This window comes from Micropterus salmoides, unplaced genomic scaffold, assembly GCF_014851395.1.
Source record: "Micropterus salmoides isolate LMB-PRFRI ecotype aquatic unplaced genomic scaffold, ASM1485139v1 Ms_hic_scaffold_4, whole genome shotgun sequence".
Taxonomy (NCBI): Eukaryota; Metazoa; Chordata; class Actinopteri; order Centrarchiformes; family Centrarchidae; genus Micropterus; species Micropterus salmoides.
The window spans coordinates 3,910,753-3,930,308 of record NW_024043372.1 but is presented as its reverse complement, the minus strand read 5'-3'; the positions used below and the strand labels follow the sequence as shown (position 1 = coordinate 3,930,308).

The 19,556-nt window shown below is 37.0% G+C and overlaps 2 protein-coding genes across 6 annotated transcripts in view; both read left to right on the top strand.

Annotated features, from left to right (window-relative positions):
- Window positions 1-17,873, top strand: part of LOC119886065 (butyrophilin-like protein 10) — a 35,462-nt gene extending 17,589 nt beyond the window's left edge. For 3 of the 5 annotated variants that reach the window (XM_038696564.1, XM_038696563.1, XM_038696562.1), the window contains one exon: window positions 163-1,448. In XM_038696564.1, coding sequence (XP_038552492.1) covers window positions 163-287 — 125 coding nt within the window. In that variant the 3' untranslated portion in view covers window positions 288-1,448. Of the gene's footprint in view, window positions 1-162; window positions 1,449-17,139 lie in introns of those variants that run through there. The other 2 variants (XR_005441424.1, XR_005441423.1) reach the window with 2 other exon arrangements.
- Window positions 8,227-17,869, top strand: LOC119886064 (butyrophilin-like protein 1). The gene is made up of 7 exons (XM_038696561.1): window positions 8,227-8,610; window positions 11,698-12,033; window positions 13,590-13,625; window positions 14,155-14,433; window positions 14,600-14,737; window positions 14,855-14,929; window positions 16,970-17,869. Exons 1-7 carry the CDS (start codon window positions 8,361-8,363, stop codon window positions 17,020-17,022), a joined length of 1,167 nt encoding a protein of 388 aa, XP_038552489.1. The 5' UTR covers window positions 8,227-8,360; the 3' UTR covers window positions 17,023-17,869.
- Window positions 17,874-19,556: the final 1,683 nt, after the last annotated feature.

Genomic DNA, 19,556 nt, shown 5'->3' with positions numbered 1-19,556 from the left:
CACTCCAAACACAAATGTCCTTACTTTCTGTGTGTAGTTTATATTCTGCAGGTGGAGATCCATAAACTGTCGGCTCTGTGTCTCCCAGCTGTGATTGACTAATCATTTGTGTGTATTATATAAAAGTTGACTTTATGTAATGTCTACTTTTCTTTTCTGCAGGTTCTCGTCCCAGGAAAACGGTTTTTGTAGAGCTCCTTCAGAGGAGGTGTAAAGGTGTGTGTGAATGTACTGAATCATGTAGATTAGTCCAATGCTGTTTTTTATACATGCTGTATATACTGTAAATTGTAAATATGTAATTAACAGATCTTTGTGAAACATGTTATGGTCAGTTTTTGGACTAATGGAAATTAATGTTTTACAAAATAGAAAATAAAAAGTACTTGCCAGTCCAGTCAGGGTTAAAGGGAGGGGTTTCATTGTCTTTCATCATGACAGACAATCACTAGAGCACTTCTCTAACTTAACTGTACATGTTACAGCAGGTTGTTAAAGAAAATTACAGGGAAAATGTTTTTTAATCGAAATGACCAACATTTCTGCAGGTTATGAGTTCACAATGGCAACTATAAAAGATGATTTGTTTGAAAAGACAGAAGAGAAATGTTATTTATTTGTATTTAATAGGACATAATCCTTTCATATAATGAGCCACATTTATTTATAGATAATCAGGAATTTTACATTTGAATGTAATTTAAAAAGCAGATGTACACACAGTAATTCTTCTGTTCAAAATGAGACAGATGTAATTTGTTATTGACTAAATACATAAAACAGTTGGGTTCTCACTGATTTTACAGAATCAGATTTACAATTGTATACAAAAAAATGGAAACTGCTATAAAAAGTTACAAAACTTTAATGGTGAAAAAAAAATGTGAGACTTTTTCTCCTGATGAGAAATAGTCACGTTTTAATCTCGTCTCCTATCATGTATCTGTATGCTGGGCCACACGGAGGTTACTTGCTAAATGCCAGTTAAATAGGTCGTATCAACAAAGATGTAAAAAGTTTCACAAAGATTATTTTATTACTGGATTATGTATGGATTTTTTACTCTTACGTCTCCATTTTATTTCTGAACCTTGTTTGTTGCTTTTGTTTTACTTTGTTGTCAAAATGTAATTATCCACTGCAATTGTGGTTTGTGTACAGCTGTGGTTATAGTACTTGCTTTTAATGTGCTTTTATTTTCTATAGTTCCAAAGCAAAAATCTTTAAAAAGTTTTAAAGTTAAAATCTACTTGGCAGTAAATCAGATTATGAGCTTATTGTTTTGGGTGATGAAGCCTGGCTGTTCTCTTGAAGCAGCCGCTCCATCGTTCTTGTTTTATTTTTGCTTTTTGAGGTCTCATGGACGCTGCTGACTAAGAGAAAGTTAAATGCAATAATAAATTTGATATGACTGATGCTTGAAAAATAAAATAATCATTTGAACATTAGAGCAAATCTGTATATCTTATTCTCTAATAGCTTTTTGTGTCTAGCCTTGTACGTTTGTATATTTCTATGATTGGTTTCTCAGGTGTTTGTGAGGGTGCAGCCACAGCACCTTGAAAACTCAGTGTTCAGACAGGCTACTTGTTGGTCAAATGTTTGTATCTTGTAATGTGAATAACTTTCTTCCCAGGTGAACATAGTGGACAAACCTATACCAAGTTCAGTACCTAGTAGGTGTAGTTTTAACATTTACCAAGCTCATTGAACTTTAAATTAGATATGTCCTAAAACACGTCTGTATGGGATCTTTCACTTATCAAAGTTGTGCAGCCTGCAGTTTAATACGTGTTTGAAACAGTTTCAGACGTCACAAATGAATCCAGGATCTGTGACTGTTCTTCTCTGGACCTCCATGCTGCCATCAGACCTGGTTTCTGTGTTAAATAAATATCTGCAAAGTCTCAATAAAGAAAACCAGGATATTTGTATTTTTTTACAGATCTCTGCAGTACACATTGGAAATGATTCAACAAATGTGTAAAAAGGAACTTACAAATGTAATTTACAAATGTGTAAAAACTGTTGTGTGTGTACACATTACTCTGTATTTTTGTGGATATGATTTTACATAACACAAATAAAAATACACATTTGTGAATAGTGAAATATTTGTCAATCATAGTACACATTTGCGGATTGTCTTCTGTGGGTTACAAATATTAAAGTCCAATTAAATTTTAGGTTAATTACTAAGGTAACTTAACAAACTCTGTCGTGAGAGTATTCCCAAGCAATTAAAGGTGCATGCGTTTTAAGGGAAAAGACCATAACAGTCCTGTATTCCCCAAATATTACCAGTGTATGCACTCTAATTATCCACACACATTTTAGATAATCAAACAATTAACTCCTTGCATTACTGTAAATATTAACTGCATCAACCTGTAAATACGGTAAATATTCCCTTCAGTTCCCTCTACATAAATTAATAATGTAAATCACAGTTAACACATAAATTTATAAAATTATTTATCAGTAAACTGCATTTAGGCTCCTACAACTGTATTACTGATAAATGGTTTGGTAATAAACACAGAAAATGTGTTGTTTAATTTTACTTCACAGTCACATTTTAATTGAATGGGTCTTAACAAATGCCAACGCATTCTCACTCCCGACTGGTCACATATTGACGCTTGGTCAAGGCCCATTGGCGTCGCTTGTTAACGCCCTGGGTAGGCTACCCCCCCTTTTGCATCATGTTTTAATTTTTAGGGCTCCGCGGTCAAGTTAGCAACGTTAGTAACAACAAATAAGCAACGTCCGGTTAGACTTTCCAAATAAAAGACTAAGATCTAAACACTGAGCTTTCAAGGTCAAAAACTCCTGAGAAATGGCCTGCTTCAATCATAGCTCATAGCCTACAAGGCTACACCAAAAAAAAAGTTTAGTCTACACTTTATAAGAAAGAGGATGAGAAATACAGAGTTTGCTGAGATGTTCAAATGATTATCCTTATATTCAAGCATCAATCGTATCAAAACGTCACACACACATTGACTGCACTTGAACATAAGCTACAACAATGAAAGCAACTGAAGCGGTATGTAGTAACATGGTGGCAGTTTGTGCTGTGGAAGTTGTTCATTTGAACACAGTGTAAATAAGTTACTGCCGCTTGTCCATAGGGGACGCATTGTTGCTTGCTTGTGTTGTTTATTGTTGGTCTTTGGATATGATTTGTGAGGCAGCGGTGGATTGATTGATTGATTGATTGATTGATTGATTGAACGGCGTGGATTCTTGGATGATTTGTGGTACATTGGGAAATGGCAACAAGTGGATCAAAATCAGATGTCAATGGCTCAGAGATGGATGAACAAAAGAGAGAAATTAAACTCACTTCTAAAGCTTTGGGGGATAAAATTGAAACACTACAAAAGGAACGTAGAAAAAAGGTTCACAAAATCAAAGGTCTAATACAGACAATAAAGGATCTCATGCAAAAGGATGATAATGCCCCACAAGTACGATCTTATCTTGAGAAAATGAGTCAAATGTTGGATGAAACTTTGTTACATGAGTCTGTGATTCCCATACTTCCTGAAGAGGAACAGGAAAAACAAAATGAATTGTTTATGAACATACTAAAATGCCACAATGGATTTATGGAGGATGCAAAAGGATGGCTTTCTGAAACAGGGAGACAAACAAGCCGTACTATTGCTCATGTTGTCACAAATGATGCTCCTATATTTGTATCACAAAAGGAATCAATGCACAAGTTGGACAGGACATCGAGAGACGGTACGATCACGTCCACTGTTTCAGCACAGGAATCATCAGTCGGCAACACTGGTGACAAGCAGCAGTGACCAAAGTCAAATAATTACGGTTTTGGAAAAACAAAATGAAATAACTGCTTTATTGGTTCAGCAACAATCTCGTTCATTTCTGCCTAAGAGACCTTCAGGTTTTTGACGGTGATCCTTTGCAATATCACACCTTCATGAGGGCTTTTGAACACAGCATCGAAGAGAAGGCTGACAATCCCAAAGACTGCTTGTGCTTCCTTGAACAGTACACCAGGGGGCAGCCAAGGGAGCTTGTCAGAAGCTGTCAACATATGGCACGTGACAGAGGACATGGCAAGGCTAAGGCTTTGCTACAAGAGCATTTTGGGAAAATTGCTTCAGCCTGTATGGAAAAGGCTCTTTCATGGACACCAATAAAATCTGAAGGTGTGAAATCTCGACAGGCATACAGTCTTTTTCTGCGAGGATGTTGTAACGCCATGGAAGAGTTGAACATGCCTACCACAATGCTGACCATAGTGAAAAGGTTGCCCTACAAACATAGGGACGGATGGAGAATTGTGGCTTGTGAGTTGCAGGAAAGGCGTGGCCGGACGATTCCAACTGTACTCCGCATTCATCCAAAAGAGAGAGAAATTAATTTAGTGCCAACCAAAGGAGAACCTGAGACAGCAGTGGGCAGTTCTCCGATCTCTGTTCAATCCAGTGGTCTCACTGGGGCCGGGGACCAAGACCGTACACTCTCCATAGTTCTAGTTCATAAGGTGCTCTTTACCTATGCCTTCCAACGAAGGTTGAGGTCGAGGGCAACTGGACTTCTTCTGAAACGTCCAGATGCTCCCGATTCTACTTTTCTTGGATAACCATGACCTGGATGAATCTTTAAAGATGTGTAGGTTTGTCTAACGCTCTCTCTCTCACAGGGGGTTCAGAGGAGCCTGAAGATGATCTGCAGTCATGTCTGTCTTTACCTCACATATTTTTGTTGTTAGCCTCTTTAGTGGTTGTAAGGTTGCTCCTGTTGACCTGAGTCAACCATTTTTTCCTCCTCCTCCGTGTCAGCTGGGAAACCAAACATTCGTTTCTTTTTTCTGACCGACTGCAGCAGCATCTCCACACAGCACAATAAACCTGCTGTGGACTATTGTAAGACAGTTCACAGACACAAACCACTTAACATGCTGTTTTCTGAGTTTACTGGAGATTTATAAATGAATACATGACGATCATTGATCGTCACCTGTCTGTTCTATCTGAAGTCATAAAGATTACATTAGTCTTTAAGATCAATTAACCCTGGTACCGTGGGATCACTAAAAGGAATGTTAGAAAGGTAAATCTGATCTGAATTTTAAACGTGTTTTCAAGAGGAACACTTTCCAATGTAAGGTTGGCCAAAAAATGTCCACAAGGTGACTGTAGCTGTTATTGTCAAAAATATATGTCCTCCTTTTTAAAAAATAGTAATGTAACTACATACACGTGTCACCGTGCTGTGCAAATATTGTAAATCAACGCATTTATTGTATAAATGACCAGAAATCACTTAAAATCGCCGTTTTGTTGTTTCTCTCGCTCATTTTGAATTGCCCACCCAGGACCTCCGGGAACTACTGTATCTGCGGTCTCCATGAACCACGTGACGATGTAGCATTTTGGACCCCCGCTGACGCGACTCTCTCTTTAAAGGGCTCTGGAGCAGCCTACACAATATAAAGGCAATGTTGCTACAGACCGAGTGAATAATGGTAGGCCTACAGATATTCATAGTAATGTCTATGATAATAATCGTAATGATAATAATAACAACAGGACTAGTAACAATAAGTGTAGCAGAGGGTGACCCGCAACCACAGATCCAGACTCCACAGCTCCAGAGCCTGAAACACCTGCAGGAAGTGATAGGAGGAGAGAGGAGAGGGACGAGAAAGCACAAGACTACCGGAAAGGGAAGAAGTCCAGTTAGTAAGAGTCTTAAAGAAATAGCTTAATCGAAATCTGACCAAAATAATTTGAATAATGAAGATTCATTGTTGCAAAAAACACACTTTTCCTCAACATTAATCCTGAATCTTAATACAATTGTTATTTATTAGATATACATATTAAAGCAGTGAGTGCAGCGATAAAGTCAGATCCTCTTTACGCTGGGGGGGAAAAGGGTAGTTCGTCCGAAAGTTGGCCGCTGTATTTAAACCCCATGCAGGTTAGGGAGCTCGATTTAGGTGTGAAGGTGACTCCGACCAGAGAAAACAAAGGTTTTAAAGAGCATTGCAGGGCAGGTTCATGAGGTGTGTAACAATTTGATTTAAAGGTATATAGTCAATTGATTCTGTGTTTAAATGGTAGACTATGTTTTCTTGTCATTTAATTCAATTTGTGTAAATTACTTGAATTTAAACTGGAGGATTGGTGTATTTTGTGTAGGTTTCTCTTATAAATAGGTTATTTTGACAGTGATAATGAGGTGCTGCTAGTATTGCTGTTGTATACAGAAAGGAAATGCAACGCTTATATCAGTGAATGTGTTTATTTTTATACATATTGTAGAATAATGTTTATAGTTTATTTTATTATCTCTACTGAAATGTCACAGGACATTTAAACTGACTGTAACAGATGTTGGTGAACTTGTGTTCGTGTAGGTGGTTCTGCAGAAATACAACAAATATAAATAATAAGGTTTAAGTCACATGCATAACAGAATATTCCCCATCCTGTACCTGTACAAAAGTTATTAAATAGTGGTCAGATAAAGTGGGATTCTGTGTAAAAAAAACTACTAAATGTTCAATTTCAATGCCAAAACTAGGTTGAGGAGGGTGTGGTTTAAACAGTGACTGGCTTTATGAACACTGACTGAAGCCAACTGAATCTAATAGGGCGTTAAATGCAGCACTAAAGCTATGTCATTGTCAACAAACTCATTTCATGTTGTCATTATGAGTATTGTTCTGGATGCACGGTATATAGCTAATGTAAGTCTCTGGATAATGTTATATAGAAGGGATCATATTTAGACTCATCAGTCTAACTGAGTTAATAAATCAAGTGAGAAGTCAGATTATTATCATATACTTCACCCAGAGGTTCTCTCGTGCTTCTCTCACACTGTTGAGTCAAAATTGAAATATCCACTAGACTATTAAAGAAATGTCACCAAAATGAGAGAGAAGAAGCTATCTCAACAAAAACAGAGTGAAAAGTAAACAATATGATGAGATAACTTAAAAAAGAGGGACCTGATAAAAGTATCAGATCAAATCCTAATATTTATTTCCAAATGCTCAGCAGCTAAAACCAAAAAGGAAAAATGTAACGTGGCCTTTATACAATAATGTAATTTGTACCTCAACCATGTAGTGCCATCAAACATCCACAAAAGCTTGAGCTGTAGTATAAGATAAAACTTTGTTAGTCCCCCGTACAGGGGAAATTTAGATTAACGGTTGATTCTGTTTTTATTTGGTTAAAATCACTACCAGTCTGAATAAACTGGTGATAAATTGACCCCATCTATCTCTACCAGCCTATCCACACAAAGTTGTTTGGTCTGTTTCAATTTGTGCAAATTTTGTGGAATGTTTAGTGTCAAAGAAAAATCATCAACGAATATTCCTCATAGCTTTTTTCATTTCATCCCCGGTGTGAAAAAGGTCTTTAGGCAGCTCAACGTGGGACGGGACTGAAATTAAACAAATGTTTTTATTATTGGAGTTGACTTTTTATTTTATTAAAGTAGGTCTATTTAAGTGGAACCTCCACACTGATACTCTGATTGTTGTTCATCAGAGGTTATTAAAATCTAAATATTTCCAACATACAATTTAATTTCTTACTCTCATTATTGACTGTTGCAGTTTCTCTAAGTGATTTGGTTGTTTTAGTCTCCTTCCTCAACAGAGTGTCGCCCTCTAGTGTCTAAACACACACACTGTCTTATTCTGTGTAGTTTCACTGAGAGCAGAGCTCAGAGGTAAAATGCTGTCTGTCACAGATCTGAGTTATTTCCTGCTCTGGGATCAGATTTTAGCCTTTTATTTATTTATAAGATGTCATTAACTTGTGAAGGCTCATGATAATTAGCTTCAGGGAAATAATGAAAATACGACAATGTGTGTAACTTTTTAACTAACATAGGACAGTTATTTGTAATTATTACTTATTCTGAATGAGATTTATCATTGTAAATAATTTTGGAACATTTTTTAATTTAAGAGTTTTTGTAAAAGTACTGGTGAATCTATCGAACATGTGTTTTTAAAGATGTAGATGTTAAACACCCTGTTGGGCAAATGGGAAGTACTATATCACCTGGAGTGAGAAGGACTTAGGTTTATTCAAGGTGGGAGCGGTTTGGTTGGTGTACGAGAGATGGCAGAAGGAAGAGGGCGTGTGTGCTTTTTGCGAATTCAAGTTATGTGGAAATAATCGGAAAAGTGACTTCCCGACTGAGAAAATTAATTTAACGGCCGCCTGAAGTCGGAACAACAACTCGGAAAAGCAGAGAACATTTTAGCACTTTTTCAGCACACTTTGACGACAATGTTAATGACAGTTCAGCGTTCATGTTGTTTCCACTTTACCATGTAAAAGCACATGAACCCACCGAGAGCGACTTCACAACACGCGATCATACAAGGAGCACTTGAACGCAACGTCCACATTCGGCACTCTGTTATGCTGCACTTGAAGAGCGAAGGGGCGGGGAACAAGTTATCAAGTCCAGAAACTTTGGTTTTAAGTAATTTATCTAACATGTTGCAGTTGAAAGCTCTGGAGCTTCTGTTCTTCTGGTTCTGCCTGCTGACTGTGTCTGGAATAACTCCTGGACACATGGATACAAACGGTAAGAAAGCTAATGCGTAACTTTAAAGGTGATGATAACACAACATTTGGTCAAGCGATAGACACCGGTACTGCTTCATTAGATGTTCATCATTAATTTGGGAGCTGTCATGCCGACTGTTGTTTAATGGCCACCAAGAGGTTTCCGTGAACTAAATATTTATTTCATTCCCACTGCAGAGTTGTGGTTTTAAGAAGTTACATTTCAGACGTCGTTTCATTCTGTGTAGCGACTGTTTATGTCGTGCGGCTCCTTCTCTGAACAACCAGGTGACTCCTGAAATCCACTGACGCCAGGAATCAACAGCAGTGTCCCCCAGATTCATTCAGGAGCGGCTGATGTTTTCACTTAAACGCTTTGCTCGCTTGCTCTCCTTGTTCTATACGGAACATACAGTAAGTGAAAGCTGCTGTTAGAGCTGCGTGACTCCAAGTGTTTGATTGTCTGAGCGGCAGAAAGTGACGGTGAACGCGAGCAGAGGAAAATTACAGGGTGCCGGCTGCGGCTGCGGCTCAGCCGCGGAGCAACTTCATCTGCGTGATGACGTAGTAAAGCAGGGAGAGCGGGTTGGCCGTTATTCGGAAGGTCGGCGGTTCAATCCCTGGCTCCCCTGGTTGCGTGTCGAAGTGTCCTTGTCCTGTTCCGCCAGTGTATGAATGTGTTTGACTGGTGAATGCAGATGTAGTGTATGAGTGGTCGAAAAGACTTGAAAGGCGCTATACAAGTACGGAGCATTTACATTTACAGGGTTTCAGTTTCTCAAGACCAAGAGTGATGCCGCTTACTGCTTACTGCAATGTCTACGCTTAATATGCCGACTGCTCAACACTATGCAACTTCACGTTGTGTTTACTACGTCATCACGCAGATGAAGTTGCTCCAGAGGCGTGTGAGCTCTGGTCGCTCTGGACAAAACTGCATGAAACTAAATGAGTAAATGTAAATACATACATGAGAAAGAAACTAGTCATTTTAAACTAAAGAGGAGACGATTCTTTATGATTATTGTGCAAATGAAATGCTTGGTAATTAAGGGAGGTGGTTCTCATGTTGCCTATTTTCATATTAATTTCTACAGATAAGCTAAAGAAGTTTTACATTGAGACACAAAAGGCAAACATGAACTGTCTTATCTACAATGATTATGAGGTCATATTAACAGGGTTTTCCTGCCGTTAAAGGCTTGATGTGGGGCCCAAAACGGCTTGGGTGCTGTGTCATGAATGTAAAATCACTGTGGAGAGAGGATGGAAACTAAAAAACTTTTCCAAAATCTATTGGTTATAGTTCCTCTCCAGACAAATTATTTAGCAAGTTTAGTCATTAAGCTTTCTGGTTGTTGTTGTTTATTTATTGGACAAAGTCAAATTTTAGATGTGCATCACTTGCTCATGGACACAACAGCCCTGCAGCTGAAGTTTTGTATTGGGGTTACTGACTGTGTTGTAAGACTGCAAATACACTGAAGCAGTGATCACTACATACATTTTAAATCATTAACTCAGCTGCAGACACATTGGCCGGGTTAGCTACAAAAGGAGAGAACAGTTACCAAATATTGTAAATTGTAATTGTACAATTTGGCCAAACGTGAAGGTCACTGCAGGTCAGACGTGACTACAAACTAATCTGAAAATATCTCTCCAGTCAAAGTGATTTTATTCATTGTGGTGTTTGATACAACCACAAATGTAACGGCCAGTAAACTCAGTATCATGGGCTTCATCTGTAAAGAGATCACTGTAGTTACTGAGGTTGGATTTGTCATCAATAACTACTGTATCTAAGGTGGCAGACGCCTTTATCCAAATCGACTTACATCTGAGGAACAACATAGAAGCATCAGGTCAGAGAGATCTACAAGCAACACTAGATGTTAGTAAGAGATATTAAAGCATACGGTGTCACTGGGGTAAATACCTGTGGGAAGCAATAGGAGTTAACAAATGGTGCCGTCAAGACAAGCACATGTTAAGGAGAGAGATGAAGAAGAAGTGCACAGGAAGTGCAGGCTGGATGTTAGCGGCTCAGAGGAAGTGTTCTTGAAAGAGGTGACTTTAAGACAACATTTAAATGTGATGTGGATGGAAATCTATGTCCTGATGTAAATGACAAAACATAACACAAGTTACTTTATTTGAACTTGTTTGACTTTTTGCCTTTGTGGAGAAAAGAATCTTTCTTCTAGTATTTGTAGTTCATGAAAAAACATTGTGCCCAAACAAAAGTGCATCCATCCAAAGTTAGTTTGTGTGCGTTTTGTTTTCTGTGAGCTAAATTTTGACTGAATAAACGGGGTTTTGTTTCTTTTCATTAGTTTTTCATTTAGACACTTTCTGATTTGTTGTTTGTATGAAGAGTTAAGAGAAACCAACACTTTGCAGTTTTGGTGTTTGTCACCTGTTCTTAAAACCAGGCTTTTGTTCTAACAGAGCATCGAAGTAATGAAGAAAACTGCTTCTGATCTGTTTGATTAATATTTTCATCTTTAGGTTTTTCCACGGGCATTTTGTTCCATCTGGTTACAGCTGATTTAAAATAATCAAATGTAGCGTAAAATTAAAATGTGTTTAAAATGTTATATTGTGAAGTTATTGATTCCCTCTTCCTGCATTTTAGAGCCTATCATGGTCCGCGTTGGCACGCATTCATATTTCTAGCTCCACGCAATTAAAATGGGGGCTCTTTATTTACCTGTTGCCATGGTGAATCGTAGTATCGGAGCTCCATTGACGGTGGCTTTTTTTTTATGCCTACGCATGCACTTCCATCTTCAACATACTCAGAGTTGACTGAACTAATTCTGATCGACTTTTCTGGAACAGAGTTTCCCACCTCAGGCTCAATCAGCTCAGAGTTTGATGAACCTGCTTTCTGAAACAGCCCTACTGTCTAATGTCAGCTTAAATATTCTTAAATGAGCAAACATGAAAAATCTCCATAAATAATGTGCCGACTAACTAACGTGTTTATAAACTGGTGTTTCAGAGTCATTGAGGTGACATGTAAATGTGTTATCTGATGTTCTGTCTGAACCTGATTGATCTCTATTTGAACAGAATGACTAAAATAATCTTCTTCTTTCAGGGTCGGGTGACGTCAGAATGGTTGTGAAAGAAGGACGTGACGCCATTTTACCCTGTTCCCTCAGCAACAAGCAGAACGTTGAGTCAGAAGTCTTTGACTGGAAGAAAGATGGTCCGAAGGAGGTTTTCTTTTATGATGGAGGCCTTCATTATAATAACGGCCGTCCAGGTCAAGATCAGCAGTTCAAAGGTCGCGTCTCACATTTTCAAGAAGAACTGAAATACGGCAACGCCTCCATCATTATCAGTAAAACGAAGGTGACCGACAGAGGAAACTACACCTGTGATTTTCCACTTCTTCAGCCAAGACAGATATTCAACATTCAGCTTGTTGTTGGTGAGTGTTTTCATTAAAGGGGTGTTATGTAGTTTTCAGCGACCACTAGCGGTGCAGTTTTTAGAGTGCAACCAGGCGTGTGCTCGAACTCAAGAGCGAGCAAACTCCGACACAGAAAGAGCAAAACACCAGGAGACACTTTCACCTGAGTATCAGTAAAATTACTAAAAATCTAAACTGAACGTTACGAAGCAAACAACAGTAGAGCCGTGCTAAAGTAGCTGGCTGCTCCTGCCTTGCATCAAGGCCGGTATAAACATCTCGTTCAGTCTGACGGGCTACATATATACTTATAATAATTGTGTAAATAGTAAAACAATAAAAACGCAAACGGGGCAGTAAAAGTGCTTTTTAAGTTCAGAAACATTTTGAGTCCCCCCCTCTCGTGCCTCACAGTGGTTTGGTCCACTGCCTGCTTTCCCTCTCAGGAGTCCGGTGGCAGAAAACCAGTTCAAATCCTTTCGTAGTTGTGAAGCTCCAGTAATGCTAAGCAGGCTGGCAGAGCTGTTTTATGCACTTTAAACACTGGATGAACTAATTATTCCTAGAGCCATAGAAACTACATACAGTTAATCTATATTGTTCGTCCAGATCTCCAGCTGTCGTTTCATCCTCCTGTACTTTCAGTGATGCTCTTGGTATCAAACATTTACCTGACGCCTTTTTCTCCTTCTCTCCCTTTTCTTCCTTTACCTCTACTTGTTCTTTTCTTTCCTCATAAGAACTTAACTTCTTAACAGCTTCTGTTCAGTGCTCTACTTTAACTACTTTTGAGTTTTCTTTAACAAAATGCATATGATTACATCCAGTGATGATAGTTTATTTCTGTTTACCATTTTTCATAATTGATTCTATATTAATGTATATTGTCTATGTAGCAGAAGGGAGTTACAAGGCTCAATTTCACTCTACAACTTGTTATTTTGTTACAGTAAACCTACCTACCTATTCAGTGTTTCATCGTTTGCTGGTATTCTGCTGCTAGTTTCCTCCTGCCTTCAGTCTCAGCTAACCTAACTGTCTGCTTGCTGTAGCTTCATATTTACAACACAGACATCAGTGTGAAATCAAAGTCCTTAGAGGCAAGTCATGCCACTCAGCAGCCATCTTGGCAATGCCTCTGGGCAGCGGTCTAACAAGATCTGGCCTCTCTAAATGAATGGGGAAAGAGTACTGGGTGGTTTTAGGCAAAAACAAAGTGTAATAATAGGGAAACAGATTTAACCACAGTGCAACTGTGCCGGCGGCGGCCGGTGGAGGGTGGGCTTTGTAACGGTGTATATTGTGGGCTATTTGTATTAACAGTAGGTAATTTTCCACCTTAGTTTAGTGTTGATTTACTTTAATCTGCTCCTCTGCTCTTCTCCCCACACTCACACACACCTAGTCTGCACCTTGATATGAACCGAACTGTGGATTTGGTATCTTTACACCCCTAATGTTCACAAATGGCTGTTTATTTAAAATTACTAGCCTAATAACACATGACTAGTTCATAACATCACCCTGCACTGTGCAGTAATTAATGTTCTAATTATGTTAATATTCTCTTTCAGATCTCACCTTCAGAAACCGTTTAAACGAAATCACAGGTGCGTCACTGATCTGTACATGTGTGCTACAACTCTCTGGGCCTCAGTATCATTTAAACGTTTGACGCAGGACCTTCATGTTGACTAACCATCACAGCAGGTTCTGCACATTTGGATGTTACTGATCTCTACATCTGCTTTGTTTATTGGCTGCTTTTGAGACACAAACACACACCTGCTGCTGTTTTCTCAGAGGCACTTGTAGGTAAACTGCCTGTAGCCACCAGCAACACTGTCAGACTGATCAGTGGAAGCTGATGTTGAAGGTGTTGTGTTGGCTTGGTTCATTATGATAAAGGACAATGTCTGCGTTAACGTGTTCTGTCAAACGTCTTGAATATTACCCAGCTCTAAGGTCACTAAGTTGTAGCACACACGCTGCAGATGTAGAGATCAGTGACGTCAGTCAAGAGTCACTGTTACTTTCTCCTGATCTGTCTTTAAGTTTGAAACCCTGAGTTTTATATTTGAATGGAAACTACATTTGTAGTGTTCTGTTTACATGATTTTCTTATTATTGTGTTCACAGGTGCAGCTGCAGAGCCGTCCATCACGATAGTTGACATCACAGAGTTTGGGGTCCTGCTGCAGTGTGAAGTTAGAGGTGCTTTTCCTAAACCTACAGTAGAGTGGCAGGACAGGGCTGGAAACAAACTTCCTGCTGAGGAGCCACAGGTCTCAGAAAGAGAAGGTCACTTCTACATCACCCTCCAAACCACTGTGACCAAGACCGAAACCAATCAGTTCCACTGTGTAGTCCAGCAGGACGACATCGGTCATATAATCAGTAGTAACATCACTTTGCCAGGTGAGATTCATCTTAGTGGTTTTATCTGCAAGTAGTTTTACATGTTCATAGATTTTAGCAGCATGGCCGCCTCAGTAGTAGTTCTGTGTAGGTAATAACCAGTGTGCTGTACATGAGATACAGTTTACATTCTGAGTGTGACTCTAGGTTTTGTTGTGTGTTTCAGAGAAACTGTTTGAGGACACGTGCAGCAGAGGGGACGTCACAGGATGGTTGGGTGGAATTTTTTTGGGAGCTGTAATTCTTGCTGCAGTTCAAGGTTTGCTAGTAGCTACAAAGATCATCACAGTACGCTGTAATAAAGGTCAGTTTATATAATGGATTCTATCAACATAACAGATACAGAAACCATCTCATGTCACAATGTTCTTTCTTCAATGTTCTTTTTTATTAAATTGATCGTTTTGCTTTTATTTGACAGGAGCAGCTGATGAGAAACAGAAAAATGGGAAGAAAAACAAAAGAGGGGAGGAATCAAACCTGCAGGCTCCACTAGGTGAGTTACCGGGCGCCCCTTACGTTTGGTATTTACATAAAAAATAAAAATAATCCACTAAGCTTCATTTATTTATTTATGAGGCCTCTGGTTCACATTGTGATTGTTAAAAAATATAAAGCAAGCTTTAAATACATAACTGTCCATTAAATGGATGTTTTTGACAGTTTCTTTAAACAGATGTTTGAATATCAAATTCAAATTAGCTTTATTGGCATGAATGTGTAGCAACAATATTACCAAAGCTGCATATAAAGCACATAAGGACAATTAATTTCATATATTTCATTATATAAGGAAATAAAACAGCAAAAGTTGTTTGTGTGTGTTAATACCAAATAAAATAATAACAATAAAAAATATATAATATAAACATTCTGTAAAAATAAATATTTAAAAAAGTAAATAAGTAAAACAATAAGCCTGTGTTAGAAAATTAAAGTAATATATTAAAATAAATGTGTTATTATAATATACTAAACAATTTTAATAAAACTGTAAATTTGTGTATATTAATAGACAATAAAAAAATTAATTATTTCATTTAAATAAAATTTAAAAAATCAGTATCAAATGTGAGATTAAAAACTCAACAATTACTAAAATATCACATAATCAAAATAATAATTAGTCTAAGTTTATATCATTCACTTCTTGTTTTTCCATTTTGTCTCTGGAAACATGAAAGTAAAAGTCCTGAAGATTCTGCCTGTCTGCTGATACTGACCACCATTTAAATGATCTGATTATCTCCTGAAGTGGATTTGTAAAAACAAACTGAGCTGTTATGTCCTGATTCTTAAAATGATTGAACACACCTGAAAAAGTTGAAACATCAGCTCTGAGACAAAACTCGCTCACTTGTGCTGCTTTGTGACTGAAATATTCACAAATGGCAGAATTTAATTTATTTTTGGCTGCTTGAGAAGTTTTCAGTAGCACTTAATAAAAAGGTAATGATTAAGTAATACCAGGTAATAACCAGGTAATAGCTTGGTATTAACAATGAGTATATCTGGGTACTTTGTTGTTAAGTTGGCCCTTAAAATTTATTTTCTAAATGTTTCTTTATGGGCCCCGTGTTAAAAGTTTGGAAGATAAAGGAGGTTACAACATAATTTAGTAATTAGGGAGTTATTTCCAATAAATTTCACGTGATTTTGAAGGTATTACGCTGAAAGTAGCCTAAAACATCAACCTGTATTACCTCATTAACAGGTTATTGTCCCATTATTGTCAACATATTACCAATTTTAATCCAAATATTGCTGATATAGGTACCACATTTCCATCAGCATATAATACTAAATAAGTTTTGCTTTGTTGCAATCTTTAAATCTGTTTCCCTGTTATTACACTTTGTTTGTGACCATCATTACCCTGTTACATACATTTTAGTCTAAAACCACCCAAAACAAAAGTTCATTAATCGTAATCGAGGTAAAATATTTAATTGTGATTTTAGGTCAAATCTTCCAGCCCTAGATACACCCATTGTTAAAACCAAGCTATTACTTAGTTATCTTTAAAATAAAAATGTTCCCAAGTTATTACCAACCTATAATGTAACGTGCTACCAAGTTTTCTTACTCTGAGGTCAGATTTGTCCTTTCGCCAAAACCTTCTCTGGTTCCAGCTCCAACAATAGTTGCAGGTTGAATGTTATACATGACTTAATCATAATCTATGAACTTTGTTGTAATAATGCTTCTTGGCAGTAAATCTTACAGCAGTGGAAAACCTGTTTATGTCACATTTGTAAGAAACGTGTATTTGTGTGATGAGCAGCAGAGCGGAGTGTGTGAGTTACACCATTTAAAAAGGACATAAACAGGTTTTCCACTGCTGTAAGATTTACTGCCAAGAAGCATTATTACATCAAAGAAACACTCCAAACACAAATGTTCTTACTTTCTGTGTGTAGTTTATATTCTGCAGGTGGAGATCCATAAACTGTGTCTCCCAGCTGTAATTGACTAATCATTTGTGTGTATTATATAAAAGTTGACTTTATGTAATGTCTACTTTTCTTTTCTGCAGGTTCTCGTCCCCAGGAAAACGGTTTTTGTAGAGCTCATTCAGAGGAGGTGTAAAGGTGTGTGTGAATGTACTGAATCATGTAGATTAGTCCAATGCTGTTTTTTTTGTATATACTGTAAATTGTAAATATAGAAAATAAAAAGTACTTGCCAGTCCAGTCAGGGTTAAAGGTTTCATTGTCTTTCATCATGACAGACAATCACTAGAGCACTTCTCTAACTTAAATGTACATTTTACAGCAGGGAAAATGTTTTTTAATCGAAATGACCAACATTTCTGCAGGTTATGAGTTCACAATGGCAACTATAAAAGATGATTTGTTTGAAAAGACAGAAGAGAAATGTTATTTATTTGTATTTAATAGGACATAATCCTTTCATATAATGAGCCACATTTATTTATAGATAATCAGTGATTTTACATTTGAATGTAATTTAAAAAGCAGATGTACACACAGTAATTCTTCTGTTCAAAATGAGACAGATGTAATTTGTTATTGACTAAATACATAAAACAGTTGGGTTCTCACTGATTTTACAGAATCAGATTTACAATTGTATACAAAAAAAGGGAAACCGCTATTAAAAGTTACAAAACTTTAATGGTGAAAAAAAATGTGAGACATTTTCTCCTGATGAGAAATAGTCACGTTTTAATCTCGTCTCCTATCATGTATCTGTATGCTGGGCCACACAGGGGTTACTTGCTAAATGCCAGTTAAATAGGTCGTATCAACAAAGATGTAAAAAGTTTCACAAAGATTATTTTATTACTGGATTCTGTATAGATTTTTTACTCTTACGTCTCCATTTTATTTCTGAACCTTGTTTGTTGCTTTTGTTTTACTTTGTTGTCAAAATGTGATTATCCACTGGAAAAATATAAATAAATATAATATAAATAATCTTGATGTGCAATTGTGGTTTGTGTACAGCTGTGGTTATAGTACTTGCTTTTAATGTGCTTTTATTTTCTATAGTTCCAAAGCAAAAATCTTTAAAAAGTTTTAAAGTTAAAATCTACTTGGCAGTAAATCAGATTATGAGCTTATTGTTTTGGGTGATGAAGCCTGGCTGTTCTCTTGAAGCGGCCGCTCCATCGTTCTTGTTTTATTTTTGCTTTTTGAGGTCTCATGGACGCTGCTGACTAAGAGAAAGTTAAATGCAATAATACATCTGTGAATTACAGGAGTATCCTACGCTGTCTTCTTCCCTGGTTTCCCCCTGGCGTTGATACTAGTGTTCATTCTGAATAGTAAACCTCAGGCTGTGTGTTAGAGATCAGTAATTCACTTGAAAGATATTTCATTAGTTAAATGGTTTAATTAGGGTTAGGGGGTGACAAATAATCGTGACTAGTCGATTAATCAAATAATTAACAGATTAGTCGACTATGAAAATAATGATTAGTTGATTAGTTTTAGAATAAAACTACTGAAAACATTCAGTCTGAAAGAATCCTCTAATCACCTGATTCAAAAGGTGACTGAATTTAAAAAGGAAGACTTGAGCTTATCACACGGAGTATGAAGCTGGTGAGGTTTTTATCTGGACTGTGGCTGATAATCGCTTTGTGCTCTCATTGTGTTAATACAGTATGTAAGTAAGTAAATGTTGTATTACAAGTTAGCAGCTGTGATTGTATTCATGTAAATATCAGTCTACACATTTGTGAATATTTATTCTGTGACTTCACATTCAACTCACGTGTGTGAATATTGTAAACAAGTTAAAATGTTCTCACATTTGGCACCCTATTTAACTTCATATTGTAAGGAGTCACCAGATAAATCTGGGGGATTGTGAGTTGAATAATAGGAAAGGAAAGAAGAAAAAAAAAACAATTCTGATACACAAATTACTTTTGAGTTCTCAAATACTAACTTTTTAAAGAAATGTTAGATAGTTTTACATCTTTTTGCCTCAAACAGTTTAAATGAATTCTTTACATGAACTATGTAAATACAGCAGTGGTAGAACTAAATACATTTACTTAAGTAATTTTAATTCTGAGGCTTTAATGTTATGCCATAATATGGGATTATTCTGACATATTTTAAAGAAGTTCCCCGCATCACCCTTTACAATCATGCAACATATTAAAAGTGTTATCCCACTTATACCATAGCCACTTAAAGCTACTAAAATTAGTTGCACCACGATTACTTGTGGCATAACTTAATTAGTTTAGGCGTAAAGTCATAACTAAGGCGAGTGGCCAATCAACGATCAATAATTTAGAGACCGAGTCAAAGAGAGATTGTAATTCAATGCAGAACAAATGAGAATTAATTCTTTGAAGTGTTCGAGCCTTACAGATGTGAAATTTGCCAACAAGACAACAGTTTTAGAGAATGATTGATGGGTTGTGAGTCAGTATTACAATTTAGAAACTAGACCATGTCTTCTGATATGGATGTTAAAGTGTTAAATAACAGAACAAGTTTCACAAAGGCTGTTTTTATTTCAGGGATTTTATCTCTCAACAACTGTTTGAGTAAGATCTCGAAACATTTCTGTACCCTGTATGTGCTTTGATTCATTGTCCTTAGTCTTGTTTTATTGTTGTATTGCATTTGTATTTTCTC